We start from the raw sequence: 14,715 nt of genomic DNA on the forward strand, positions 1-14,715 counted from the left end.
TGAACCAGACAGAACGGCCTGTACGCATGCCTCCACGTTTCTACCAGCTGAGATGAAACTGACTTAGATATGTTGTGTGATTTCACTAACTCTCAGAGACCGACTTAATGCCATTTCCAGAAATGCTCACCGCTTATGTGAGATGTTCACATATTTGATAGATCAAGTCCCGCTGGTGCATTTTATATGTGTGTGTGGAGTCTCATCTCCAAGCCAGAACTTTTATTTACTTGGTTTGCTGCGCTGAACCATCAGCATGCGTTCAAAAGAAGATATACGTCTTCTTTTTTTCATGTTTTCCCCTCCTAATGTTCCCCTCTAATGAGCCAGTTCAAATTTGCTTCCTCCTGATTTTCTGAGATTATACACTAGATTTGACAGTCTGTTATCTGTTACCGCGCTGCGTGTGCTAAAACGTCTCGTCATGTTCTTTAAATTTCCTGCTACAAGGACTAAGCCAAGGAAATGTAGGCGTTTGTACTTTTATTTTGCCAGAGTCGTGTTTTGGATGTACTTGAGCTTTCCTGTATTTTTTTTTTTACTTTTCCTGAACATAAAAGTGAAATGTGGATGGTGATGAGCGCTTATTTACGACAGCTTTTAAATTCAGGTTTGATTTGCCCATGCAACCCATGGAGCCCTCATATATTTTGAGCGGTACCATGTAATCAAAAGGAAGTTAAGATTAAAATGAAAAAAAAAATGTCTGTTATTTTTTTCAGACCCGTATGATGACGACCTGAAGGTGAAGACCCAAAGACCACGATCAGCTGACCAGCCAGGTGTGTTTCAGGCACAAACAGGTGAGTATTATGAGTGTGCAATGGTGCCCAGAGCCTGGAACGAAAGAAGACAACCTGACCTTTACAGGCTGTATGTCCCACTGAAAATCCTCAGTTTTCTATAAAACAGTTTTATGAATAATTATGTAAGGTGTACCTTTTCCTTTTCGGTGAGCAAACCTAGGGCAGCTGCCACCTTTAATCATTCACTTGTGTGAGTTTGTGAAAGTGTGAAATTTTTGAGTCGGCGTGTGAAACTTGGAAAAAATGGAAAGGACTGGGGAAAAAAAAGAGTAAATTATTCAAAGACTGATCTATTAACCATGAGAATGTCACATGCATGTATGTATATATAATATAATACGAATCGGCCTTAAACATACAAGATATTCCATGTTGCATGCACATGCATTTCCATATTCATATATATGGCGTAGAGGAGGAAGTCCCTTAATAGGAGGGAAACCCCTGGGTCTATCTTGTCCTCATCCTACCCTGTCTACCCCTCCCCTTCCTTGCTTCTTCCCCCATTCTTCTAGTCCTCTAGGCATCTGTGATGAGCTTAAGCCCTGACTCACAGCATGTTAATGAAGATGTAATGCGATTAACGGACATGCAATTAATTTGATTTCCTTCTTTGCCATGTGATGACGCCTCCATCAAAGGACACGGCGCTCATAAACAATTTACAAAGAGAGAAGTGGAGGGACTTGGCTCCTCGTTTTCACTTTCAAGGGCGTAGCTCAGTGGAACAATGGGACCCTCTCCACAGCTGCCTGGAGAACTCCAAATTAGACTCCATCAAGTCTAAACACCTAATCTCATATGGGTGCTTACAACACAGAGTCGAATATGTACACACACAAACACACACACACAGAATTGCTTTGAGACTTAAAGGCCTTTAGCGGTGAGATCATACGTGTTATCATAATTCCATTAATTAATTGAATCACCTTTAAAAAAAACTTTCCTGGAGCATGATCATCATCTTCATTAATATCACGTCAAGATTTATTTACAATAACACTCTTAGTGTGAATAAGTAAAGAAAAAAAGCTACATCGTGTCACTTTCATCACCTGTCACACATTCCCAAAAGTTTCTTTTTTTACTCCTTGTTAATTGCATAGGTTACAATTTTGTTTGTCTTTTTTTGTTGTGATGTTGCACCGGTGTCACTGCTTTCCAAAAGCAGATTTTGATGGGTTTTTTTGTTTGTTTTTTTCATTTTTTTACGGTAAACAGAAGAGCAGAGGAATCCGAGAGCCGCTAAACAGCAATCAATAAAGCAAACATCTTTTAATGCTGGCGGTGCTTCTGTGAAAACTGGAAGCGAAAATATACTTGAAAATTGTCACACATCTCCAGTAATAGTTTCTGTCTGCTCCATTTGTTGGGACATTTTAGGACTCCGTTATAAAGCGAGGAATTTATTGTAATTACCCTTTATGGAAATCATTTTTCTTTTCCTTTTTTTGTTGGCTTTTTGCATTACGAGCCACTTTTACATAGCAGTATAAACTTTGAGCTGCAGAGCTGAGATCATCTTCTACCTCTTCCTCGTCTCTTTTCTGTTTAACCTGAGGAGACACCAGAATCATGACACTCCTACAGAGCAGGCAGGGTTTTTTTTGTAGAAAGTGGGGTGGCGTGGGGTTACCAAGACCACTTGGAAATTGGCTGAAAATTTCATACTGCCTCTATAAAAATGCATTTGGAGACTTCAGCAGTACATCCGTGTGAAGGCACCAAATTAAGCTGTGAGATAATAAAGTGCAGTCTTGTTACAAATGTGTTTTATTTGAACAAGTGATAAAAGGAAAGAATGATTTCTCTTGTTATTCAACCTTAGCCGCGCATCTGACTCTCAGGATCATTAAAAACACTGTGCGTATATAACTATCCTCTCCATGTTCATGTCCATCTTGCTCCTTAGGTGATCCAGCAGCGGAGGAATGGTCGCAGTGGAGTGTGTGTTCTCTGACATGTGGGCAGGGCTGGCAAGTGAGGACCCGATCGTGTGTTTCTTCTCCCTATGGGACACTGTGCAGCGGTGCCCTGCGGGAAACACGCATGTGCAACAACACGGCCTCTTGCCCAGGTGAACCCGGAATCACAGGCTCAGGTGCGTTAACCGGCTGCCTTTGACCAGCGCCTCATTCACTTCTCCTGACTGTTTTATTTTTGCTCACAGCGAGAATGCGGTGGGTTAATTCTTTCTCTGAGTGCCATTTGTCTGATGCTCAGCTTTACACAGTAGATAAACACGACATGGACTTCACACTATGACTTTTTATCTATTTTGAGTCTTTTTTTTGTACAAATGCTAGTAAAAAAAACTGGTTGGTGTCCTGTCTCTTCAGTGCCGCATACACCCACCGCCTTTGTTTGGTACAGCAAAAAATGTAGCTTTAACCCAACCTCACTCAACCATGTAGCGGTTTGTTTCTATTTTTCTTCCTTCTTTTCCTTTCACAAAAGTGTTAAGAAAACAGAAGAAAATAATGACAGTGTGAGGAAGGTAGGCAGTATACTCACAACACGGACACACACAAGGCCAAAACACATGTAACCGCGGAAGGAGAACGCCACTGTGTCATTTCAGTTCACAATGCAGGCAAAGCTGGAAGAGGGAGAAAGAGAAAAGGAGTTTCTGTGTGTGTGTGTGTGTGTGTGTTTGAGAAAGCGAGACAGACTGACAGCCTTGAGTTTGATGTCACCCAATCTATTAGACCTGCCACATCACTGAAGTTAATACTTCCTGGGCTCTCTATCTTTAGCTCTCCTCTGCTCTTCCACTCTTCATTTCTTTCCTTTCCCTTTTTCTTGTCTATATGTATCACCAAGTTGATCTTTCAGAGCATAATGAGCAGGCAAACTTTTGAAAATGTTTTAATTTTGCAGAGGAAACTAAGCCTGTCGAAGCAAATGTTGAACTCATTCTGTGCAAAATAATCTGTGCTCACATTTCAGTGGCAAGCAAGGAAAATGTTCAAAAGCTGAAGTACAAGCGAGGATTTCTTTCTCTTTTGTTTGTTTTTTCTTTACTTTCATTGAAATTGGTCTCATAATTTGCAGTGACACCTCCAAAATACCACTGAAATTACATTTTCATATGCGTACTACAAGAGTGGGTGGGTGCAGTCGGCTCTATCTGCTTTCTGCAAAACTGCAGCAACGAAATGAAGACTTTGAGGTTTTTTCTTCTTTTTTTCCCTTTTTTTTAGCAACACAAAACTGCTCAATCAAGCTGGATGAAGTCACTGAAAGAATAAGTGTACACAGCTGCTGCTGAACAATGCCAATTCTGTTTTGCTTTGATTGCCAGGCTTTAATGTTGACTAGATGGAATTATGAATTTCTGCCTGTCCTGCATTGGTTTGATTTGCCTGATTAGAACAGAGGTGAAACCCTGTATGACCTGTATCTCTCTCGATGGCCCCTCTTGACGGCCCCTCCCCTAATCCACTGCTAATGCTGAGTGAAAAGTGTTGTGCCATACTGCAAATTTTGGTGTTGATCCCTTACCAACTAAATATCTTTTTTATTGAACACAATTCACTAGACTTCATACTGCGCTTACGAAGTACTGTCATTCTAGTATTTATCCTATACCCATACCAGTGTTGATAATGATACTATCGATACTGAGATCGAACTGCTGACTCTAACAAAAGTACAGTCAGCACACCCTCCTTTACTGTGTCGGGCATCCTCTCTCCACTGTAGCCAGTTTCTTTCTTTCTTTCTTTCTTTCTTTCTTTCCTTTTTATATAGATTTAGTTCCATGCTTAAGGCCGTCTGGGATGGTGTTCTGGAGGGGGGGTTTTGTTTAGGCCCATGCACAACAAGTGTACTATCCCAGGAAACGGGATTTGATACTGTCTGACATTTTTTTTATTTAATAAAAAACTATAATATTTGAAGTTACCATTTTTTAAAAATTAAAACTTAAATACGACTTACCACCTACATACAGTAATAGTAAGGGACACTATTCATGTTTTCTGGTCAGTACACTTCAGTTTACTGCTAGCTCATATTAGCATCGCTTTTACGTATACAGTGAAGGTAGCTAAATGAACCTAGCCGTAGTTGATAATAACAGATTCTAGCCTTTTACCCAAAGTTGACCACATAAAGTAAAGTACATTTTGGCCTTACTTAAGTTTGTTTTTTGTTTTAAGTTCAGTTCTTTTAGCTTTTTGTATGCATGTTCGTGAGAGCTTTATCAGTGACTCCTCTGTAAAGTATGTGGCACAGAATATACTACATGTGAGTAAAGACTCGGTGTTTACTGATGCATCCCAGACCCCCACTAGTTCCACCAATTCCAAAAAGAAAAAAGCCAGAGGAACATTTTTCCTCCCTGTCAGTGCATATGCTAATCTTGTTTTTATGCAAATTTACCAGCCCGATTTGTATGTCTAAGTGCCTCATTTTCCATTCAGCGTCGATATTAATATCCTCAGCAGCTCCTTTGATGGGATATTGGTTGCTGTGTTATGTTCCGTTTATTATTTCATTTTCCGCCGCTCCTCTGATGTTTTCTGACGTGGTTCTGGAGGGGTTTAGGGGCACTCCAGGGATCGCCTGAACGGGATCACACCAATTTAAAATAGATGGGGAATGTGGGGATGGTAGCAAAAAGACATAAAAGTCTTTAATAAACTTTGTGTGATTGACTTAAAAAATTATATGTGTGTGTGTGTGTGTGTGTGTGTGTGTGTGTGTGTGTGTGTGTGTGTGTGGGTGGGTGTTTTTTTTTTTTTTTTAACTTTCCTTCTCTTCTTTTGTGGCGTAAAATCTACACTCTCGCTTGATTTGGTAATCTATTTACTTTTGGATTCAAGCTGATGTTTATGGCTTATGGCAGGCACACACATGCAAACACACAAATCAAGGATATAGTCAAGTGGAATTAAAGTGTGACTTCCTACTTTTCTCCTAAACAAGTTAGTTTGCTTTGCTTTTTTTAGTTGGTTTCCTTTTAAAAAAAAAAGCATGAATTTTCCCTTCCAGACCTACTGCACAGAAAACAACAGCCAGTTGTGCCAAAATATGTAATGTATTTATGTATGTCATCTATTCAGTTCCATATACATTGACTTGCTTGTGCAAATATGCAAGACACACAAACATAAGTGAAAACATGCGCACTTGGTTTTTCCCAGAGTGGCTTGAAATGGAGTGCAACGTGTAGACTTCAGTTGGTAGATGAGTTTGCCAGATTTCTGTCTTTCTTTCTTTTACCATTAATTTGTGTTTGGGTGTGGGTGTTGTATCAGTGTGGGTGGATATGTCTCTGGGCATATATCTATCTGCAACTGTGGAAGGCTGTGCAGTATGTGTGTGTATGTGTGTGACTGCAAAAGTTAGGGAACATCAAAGAAAAATAGCTCGGACAGAAAGCAAATGGAGTGAAAATTGACTTTTTTTATTTTTGGCTTAATTTTGGGTAAAACCCCTAAATTAAGGTGATACAGATAATCAATTTTAAATAATGGTCTTGCTCATGACAAAGCAAACTAGTTGGTAATTGGCATCACAAATTACATTTTCTTTTTTGTTTCTTTTTGTGGAATATGCAATGAAGTATAAGGATTTCGTGCCCCAAAGCATGCAAAGTGAAGTAGTACTCCCTACTCGTGTTCTGTTTAGCTATTGCTCATTTACCATAGATTCACTGACATTTAAAACATGAAGTGGAACAACAGCGCATTGTGAATAAAGTATGTCCGGGTCAGTGCGCTGTCAAATGCAGCAACACTGCTTCCAGTAATCATTCAAGCAAGAAACTTAACGGGGTGTAGTCATGGTCTCATATCAGGCTTACAGCACAAACTTCACACATGTGCGCACATTCATACATATGTTTAAATAATGCATCCATGCGGTCCTCTGACAATAGATGAGATTGCTGGTAATTATGGTAATCCATAAGGACATTATGTGATGCATATGTCTAATTACACCATATGCATTGCAAAAATAGAAATGGGAAAATTAAAAGTTGATATCTCAATACAGCACACAGCACTGTATGTGTAAACTGGAAAGAGTTTAAGGACATCTTTAGAAAACATGCATCTTTATTACCCATAAGCTCATTATGGTTTCTTGTGTGATTGTGTACTTGTGCATAACCATGCATGTGCAAGCTTGCTTGCATTTGCATCAGAAATGTGGGGCAGCATGAGCAAGTCTGTTGCTTTATTTCCAGTCTTTTTTTTAGCTCCCAAAATGGAGCTCACGCAGTTCATGATTTTTTTTTGCCAGATGTTATGAGGCAAACAGACATGACACACTGTTGTTTGATCTCAGATCAGTGTATTATTTCATACCTTTTATTTCAGCTTTATTTCAGCTGCTGCAAATATGTTCCTTTGCACTTCCCTCTGTGACTGCAACATAGCAAAAAGGTCCCCTTTAAAGCCCTTAGTTAAACTAAAAGATGTTATGTATTTCAGCAATTTGGCTTATGATTCAAAATACCTCAAAATATAATTGGTCAGGTGTTTAATACTTTCATCAGCCAGTTTGTGAGGATATTTCATCATGGTTTTTTGTTGTTGTTGTTGTCCTCATTTCCAAATTACTTTTTTTCTTTTATTGTATTTTTGTCCCAAAGCTGATTGAAGCTTGTTTTTAGGGGCCAGTTGATTGGTGTTGCATGGTCAGACTTCAGATACACTTGTACTGAATTTGACAGCTGGAGATTCAATTCTAATGAATAAATCATGTTTAACAAGCAATCCCATGTTGTTGTAGATGAAGATAGCAAGTAACAGCACAGAGCATTGTATTATGTTCTGCAGTCTAAAAATATATTAAATGCTGGTTAGATGTTACTCATATTAGCAAAATATATTCCATTCAATGTTTTGATAGTAAGGGGTTGCATGATTATTGATACAGAAATAGATCCCATGCCATACTTTACCTTTGAAATCAGTGACTACAAATTGCAAATTAATCACAAAATTCACTTTCGACTCCAAAAAATCGAAAATGTATTTCAGAGGAAAATAAATAATACTGGGAATGGCTCAGAAGTCCCAATAATATTCAGTCCAAACACATCCAGTTCCAAATACTGTGCAAAACCCACTCATCATTTCTTTATATTTCGCTTCTAAGGAGCCAGAATTTCCAATAATGTTTTCAAATGGCTCTTGAGCAGTAGGATGTCTGAATGTCTTTCAAAGTTTTTTTTTGGCCATTACTTGGTTTTTTATTCATTTTTGGTGAATTACTTGTACCTGAGCATTTTCAGATGAATGTTGTTTGTTATGCAACTTAACACTGACCCATGGATCACTTAAACACAAAAAAGGCATCTACTAACTCGAAGGATGAATCAGTGTTGTGTCTACACATCAACAGCCCAATTGCACATGACAATCGTACCTTTAGGCAATTTGTTGCCTTTTGCTTGTTTCATAGATAAAGAAATTGGAATAAATATTTGCAACAGGTAGCGGGTAACAAAGTGTGACAGGCATAATTTGTATACCTGTAAATCTGACATAGGTTGCCATGGTGTGCAGTGTAGCCCCAAACAAACAAAAAACAAAACAATCAAACAGAAATAGTATTTGCATCAGATGAACAGTATATGAAAGTTATGTCGTTAAGAAAAAAAAATCAAGGAAAGTTTTGACACAGGACTTAAAAGATACATCTGGTCCTTCAGTTGGTTCACCAAAGCCTCATCAGAAACGAAACATGTTAAAGATGTTCATGTATTAGTTCATATACTAATAAACTGTGACTGGAAAGTGCGGTGCATTGTGCTGTGCATTATGAATGAATGACTGCTGGTCCAAAATTTACCACAACCACTTTAGTGAGACTTAAAATCTAAAATAACAAAACCATAAATTATCCATTTTATTCTGCTTATCCGAATTTGGGCCGTGGGAGTAGCAGCCTAGGCAACGAAGCCCAGATGTCCCTTTTGCCACCTCCTCAGGCTACTTGGGGGAAACACAGAGGAATTAGATGTAATCTCTCCAGCAGGTCTACCCCGTGTCCTCCTCCCGGTAGGACATGCCAGTTTAGAACACCTTACCCAAGAGGCACCCACCTGAGCTGGCTCTCTTCGATGTGGAAAAGCAGCAGCTCAACTCTGAGCCCCTCTTGAATGAGTGAACTTCTCTCCTCATTGCTAAAGGAAAGCCCATCCACCCCTCGGAGAAAGCTAATTTCCACCGCTTTTATCTGCAGTCTTGTTCTTTCGTCTTTAAAGAAAAATGATAGTGTCAACAACAAAGATCAGGCTGAGATTAGCAGATTTATGGGGTTCCTCAGCAATGATGCTTCATCTGGTGCCAGATGGCTACATAACATTTAGGGCATAATAATTTACGTACATTGGGCATCAATTTAAATTTAAAACATTAAATTAAATGACTGCTATGTTAGGTACCGACTAGTGACAATAGCAATGATTAAGTCTAGTGGACTAGTCATGGACATCCCTACTGCTAACAATTGAATACATTGACATTAGGTTAATGTTTACATTAGACTATTTGATGTATTTAGCTTCACAATTTACTAAATGCCTCTGATGAGTGTGAAGATCATTCTCAGGTGTTTTTAAAGCTGTACAGAAGTACTCAGTTCAAATAACTGTTTGTGCTTTTTTGTTTTGTTTTTTATTTGTATACCAGCCCATTAGATAAGAGTTTCATAGCTACATAGCTAAAATACCGGAATGACTGTGTGTGTAATTTTCAGGCATCAAGTTTCTTCATCACACTTGTGTAAGTTGCCTCTTGGACCAGGATTGGCTTGTAGTGCTTGTAACTACTTGTAATGTCACAAATCCTGCTCATGGGTACTCCCTTTAAACTCTGATATTTGGTGAGCATAAATAAACTTTCAAAGATAAATTGCAAAGCAGACTTTCAATGTCAGCTGTGCACATACATCATTCATTACATCGAAGCTCCAACATCCAAGAGAAGTAATATTTACCAGAACCCAGTCATGCAACTTGTCAACAAGGACCACTAATGAGCTTACTTTAAAAAGAACATGTCATTAAATTTGCAGCAAGAGAAGCACAAATGCTTACCAATGCTCTTTCCCGCTCATGTATCGTATATGTATTTTATAGGGCAGCTTAAAGACATAGTAACACCATGGTTTTTTTCTTCTAAATTTAAGAACTATTAACAGCTTTCCATATCTCTCATACTTTTTAATACCACCATCTTCTCCCTCCCTCTCTCTCAGCCTTCTACTCTTCCTCTAAGCCATCGTTCACAGACGAGGCTTAATTATTTATCGGCATGATTTATTTAGCTTTGCTCAACACAGGACCAGCAATCTTCATCCTGCTGTCTCCAACTTTCTCATCCTCCCTTCTCTGTCCCTCCCCTCCTCATCTCCTGCTTTCCATCTCTCTCCAGCATCGGTTCCTCTCTCTTTCTTCTGGCTCTTTCAACACAGTTTAATCTCCTCTCACTGAACATTTCAAAATAACCCCATTTTCTTGGACTCATTTCCTACTTCGTATTCACCCAAACTTTGTGAGTCTCCAATCGTCTTTGCGTGTTCTTTCAATTTTTCTTATCATCTCCCACGTTTTTCATGTTCACCTGTTCTTATTCTCTTCCTTTTAATCAGGCCTGAAATTGATCTTTTCCTTCTTTGGAGCCTTCACTTTCTGTGTATTCTTTTTTTTCCCCATAATATCCATCATTCCATTATTATTCCCTCTAGTTTTAGGTGAGACATCTCGAAATGGTTTTAGTAATTAAATTTTGTGAATGTGTATGTGTGAAAGTGTGTGTCTTTTCTCTGACATGGCAGGTTCTAGGACTTTGGTCCAACTTCACTGTTTCTTTATTCTGTCTTTATTTATTTTGTTAAAACGCGCGATGGAGTGCAATAAAGAGAAAACATGAGGAAGGAAAAATGGGGATAAAAGAAAAGCTTTTTAATGCTTGGGTGACTAAACCTTTAGGAAAAAGCATACACCATTTATTTCCTTGTCTTGATTCGAGCTGCATGACTTCAAATACCAGTGTCCATTCCTAACTTTCATTTGTTCATATTAGTAACATGTAAGTGCTGTTTCATACTCAGTCTGTCTTTTCCTTTGTAATTGGGTGGGTTTCCTGGAGGTCATAAGGTCACCTCCTTTGTGTTTTTTCTTCTTCTCGTTTTAAAGGAATGTGCTCATCATTTAATCTCTCGTTTTTCTCATTCTCAAACCCTCCTGCCTGCAATGGGATGCTCCACTCCTTCTCCTTCCTTTCCTCTCTCAACCCTCATCCCCATGTCGTGTCTTTTTGTGCGTCATGTTTGTGGGTGTTCGCAGTGCATGGGCTGTGGGAGGAATGGTCGTCATGGAGTCTGTGCTCTGTGACCTGTGGGCGGGGCTCCAGGACACGAACCAGGAAGTGCATGGACGGCAGCGGGGCTGTAGCTTGTGGACGGCCTGAGGTTCAGACCAAACTCTGCAACATAGCAGTGTGTCCTGGTTAGTACCATCCCCATTAACATGATACACCAAGACTCTCTCTCTCTCTTGCTGTATTAAACTTGACATTTTTTGCCTCTTCAAAGTTGCAAAAGTAGAACATTACCACATCACTGTCATAGCTCCTGAATTTCCATCCACTTGCCTGCATAGTTCATGTTCGTCTAACTGACCAAATGTCTCTCTTCGATTAAATCAAGCCAAAGTCTGCTTTGACATCATCAAAGCTTCTGAATGGGAACAAACTGTTCAACTGTGATAGCACTGTGGATTTGTGGAGGCAATGTGTTTGTATTAGTTGACCACTTTGATTCAAAGTAAAGTATCTCAGCTACTCAAAATACTGAATGGATCTTTCTGGCATTTTGTGTCCTTGACTTTGGTGATTGTTTTTTTTTCTCTGGAATTCCACCAAGCCTCGAGTGACAGTTGTGGTCTTGAATAAAACATCTTTACAAATCTTAAATGGAATATCCTGAAATTTGGTGCAGAAATTTATGTCACCCGCATTTACACAACTCACAGTTTTTCAGAAGGCAGAGAGTACTTTGTGATGAAGTTCTGAAAGTTAATACGCTTCTCTCAGCATCAGTTGCTAAACTAACGCCCCTGTCCCACAGGTCTAGAGATTAGTATGTAACCATTTGGCAACCATCAGTGAATATTTCATGACCAGTTGTCAAGTGGTTGCTTTAGGTTGCTGCACCAAATGCTTCCTTGGTGGTTGCTTTGGTTGCCAACAGGTTGATGCAATTGCTAGTAGTTTCTATCAAACATGCCAACTTGTCTGAAAACTATGGGTGACTGCTGCAATCTGCAAGTTAACAAAGCATCACAAAGAGGTTTATGATGCAGTACTCTTACTTGTAACAAGCTGTCACGTGCCAACAGCTAGCAACCACCAGCAATCACTTGTCAGCTAGTTGGGGATTTTTCCTAGAACTAGACATTACTAGGAGGGCAGTGCCAGTGGGTCTCTAGGCTTGTGCAAATGAGGCCTAACATGGTAAACAATTTAAAAGGTCTCAAAATGTCTTTGTTTGCATGCTAGCGTGCTGACCATCATGTTTTGCTCCTCTGAGCATCACAGTGACTGTGAGTATTAGTCTTGCTTTAACCAACACTTTTTCATAGAAATTCTGTTTGTAATTGAATTTACGTGTAATGCTGTCACAAAGTGAATTGTATTCAGTTTTGTTTTGAATGTACAGTTGTATTAAAGTCGACTGGGGGCGGTTGGATTGATATTTTGGTGGATTAATTTGATTGTCAATTAACATACTGAATGATTTGCACATTGCTAAAATACATTTTCACAGTTTCCCCTCAGTAGAGATTTCAGTTCTGTTTACGCCTGTGGTTATCCATGGGAATTAAGTCCACATTTCCTTTCAAACTTTCACTTATAGAACCGTAGACTAGAAGTCTGTGTTGGACCGGTGTGCTTCTTCCACGGCTGACTAAGTTTAGATCGTCGAACAACCCGACCGTGTAACTCTTCTATAATTGTCTCTAAAACTATCTATTAAAACTACACTTTGTCAAAAACAGTTAAGACAGCATTTCGGCCCCAGCTAATAGGGCTGTTAAGGATAATCTGGCACAGACTGTCCAGTAGAAACATCTTCATCGGGTTGCCAGTGGAGTGAAGCCGGATTCTCCAGCAACTGAAGCCCTATTGCAGCACACTCTGAAAAAAACGGTGGGACAAGATAGGAGCAATAATTTCTGTAGCTTGTCACACTACAGGCTGTACCTTTGCCAGTACCTTTGTCAACTGAGACGTAAATATGTAAAAATAGGCTGTAGGTAAACTTTGGTTATGCATATTGTCTCTGTGCAGTTTTAATTTTCTATTCCAAGTGTCCCCTTTAGGGGAAAAAACACTTTGGAAACACAGACATTAAAAAGGAATATTAATTTCAGCGATTAAATTTGCTCTGGCTTTTTGTTTCAGACTTTAAATGGATTCTGTGTTGGAGTAAAGGAATTAATGGATACACAGACATTAAAACATAAGACAGTTTATAACAAAAATGCTGTCAGCTTTCTGAATAATAACCTTTTTCTTCCTGAATTAATTTCAGTCCAAGTGAGAGTGTGTTTGCTTAGTGTGTAATCACTCACAGCCTGACCAATTATCACAGTGTAAGTGCTTTTTATTTAAGACTGCTAAGGCAAAGAATTCTATATCACTTTCAAATTCAAATTCAAATTCAAATTTTATTTGTCACGTACACAGTCATACACAGTACGATATGTAGTGAAATGCTTGGACAACTGCTCGTGACCTAAAGAAAACAAAAAAGGAAAAGGCTATGAATAAGATAGGAAATAAATATGAAAAATTAAAAAGGGTAAATTTAACTAGGAAGGAATAAAATATAAATTAAGGTTAAAAATGAAATAACTGTACAACACAAATTAGAATGAAGGGTAAATTTAACTGGGAAGAATAAGATAAAATATATAAATTAAAGTTGAAAATAAAATAACTGTACAACAAAATACACAATACACAATATAGAACTATATAAGAACTTTATATATAAGAACAATATAGAACTTTCCCCTGGACTTTGAATCCATATGCCTTTACATTTATGTGAGTGATGCTGGAGCCAGAACCTTTTCCTGCATCCTAAACAATATTTTTGGATATTTACTTGTTTTTTTCCCTCTTTATTTTCAAAAGCAGAGGTTTTGCAAGGTTAATATTTAAATAAAACAAACTGTCCCCCTTGCCAGACAAAGAGGCTGCAAAGTTAAAAAGAAGGAACAGGGAGACATCGTAATCTAAAGTATGGCCTCCAGGATGTTTTGCCAAGCTGTTTTGGGAACAGTGATGGAAAGAGAGGGTTTGGGAGAAAGGGTGTCTTCCTGCGAGGCCTTAAGGAAATCTTTGTGTATGTGAATGTGAGAATCTATCACAACAGATTCAGCCTGCTTTTGGGAGTTCAAAGTCAATGGTCCTTTGAAATCATAAATACCAGCATAGGCCTTTTGGCACAAACAACCATGCATACAGAATAGAGCTTTGATGGATTGTGTGTGTGTGTGTGTGTGTGTGTGTGTGTGTGTGTGTGTGTGTGTGTGTGTGTGTGTGTGTGTGTGTGCGTGCGTGCGTGCATGCATGCATGTCTGTGCACATGTGGGTGCATAGCTGTGTGTTTCCCTCGATAATTTGATCTCACTGCAAACCATATACTTAATCCTCACGCTATGTGCTGTTGCATGTCCTGTTGTGTTTATGCTACAGTATATTAAACCAATTTCTTACCTCTTCACAGTGGGTTGTCACTTAGGCAGTCACATGCTAAGCTAAGCTTACATATCAAACAAGTGCATACATATGTGGGCAGAACTGCAAATGTAAATGTGGCAGCTGTTGCATCATATGAAGACAATCAACGGGGTATTATTAAAGTCAGC

At 38.9% G+C, this 14,715-nt stretch overlaps 1 protein-coding gene across 1 annotated transcript in view; it reads left to right on the top strand.

Moving 5' to 3' along the window:
* adgrb2 (adhesion G protein-coupled receptor B2) overlaps positions 1-14,715 on the top strand; it is a 266,754-nt gene that overhangs the window by 119,006 nt on the left and 133,033 nt on the right. Inside the window, exons 3-5 of the mRNA XM_086279307.1 lie at positions 723-803; positions 2,722-2,910; positions 11,122-11,283. Of these exons, the coding sequence (XP_086135433.1) occupies positions 723-803; positions 2,722-2,910; positions 11,122-11,283 (432 nt within the window). The remainder of the gene's footprint in view (positions 1-722; positions 804-2,721; positions 2,911-11,121; positions 11,284-14,715) is intronic.

This window comes from Aulonocara sp. 'chitande type north' Nkhata Bay, linkage group LG22 (assembly GCF_057382095.1).
Source record: "Aulonocara sp. 'chitande type north' Nkhata Bay isolate Kocher_YH1m ecotype deep benthic linkage group LG22, A_spYH_male_GT1.1, whole genome shotgun sequence".
Classification (NCBI taxonomy): domain Eukaryota; kingdom Metazoa; phylum Chordata; class Actinopteri; order Cichliformes; family Cichlidae; genus Aulonocara; species Aulonocara sp. 'chitande type north' Nkhata Bay.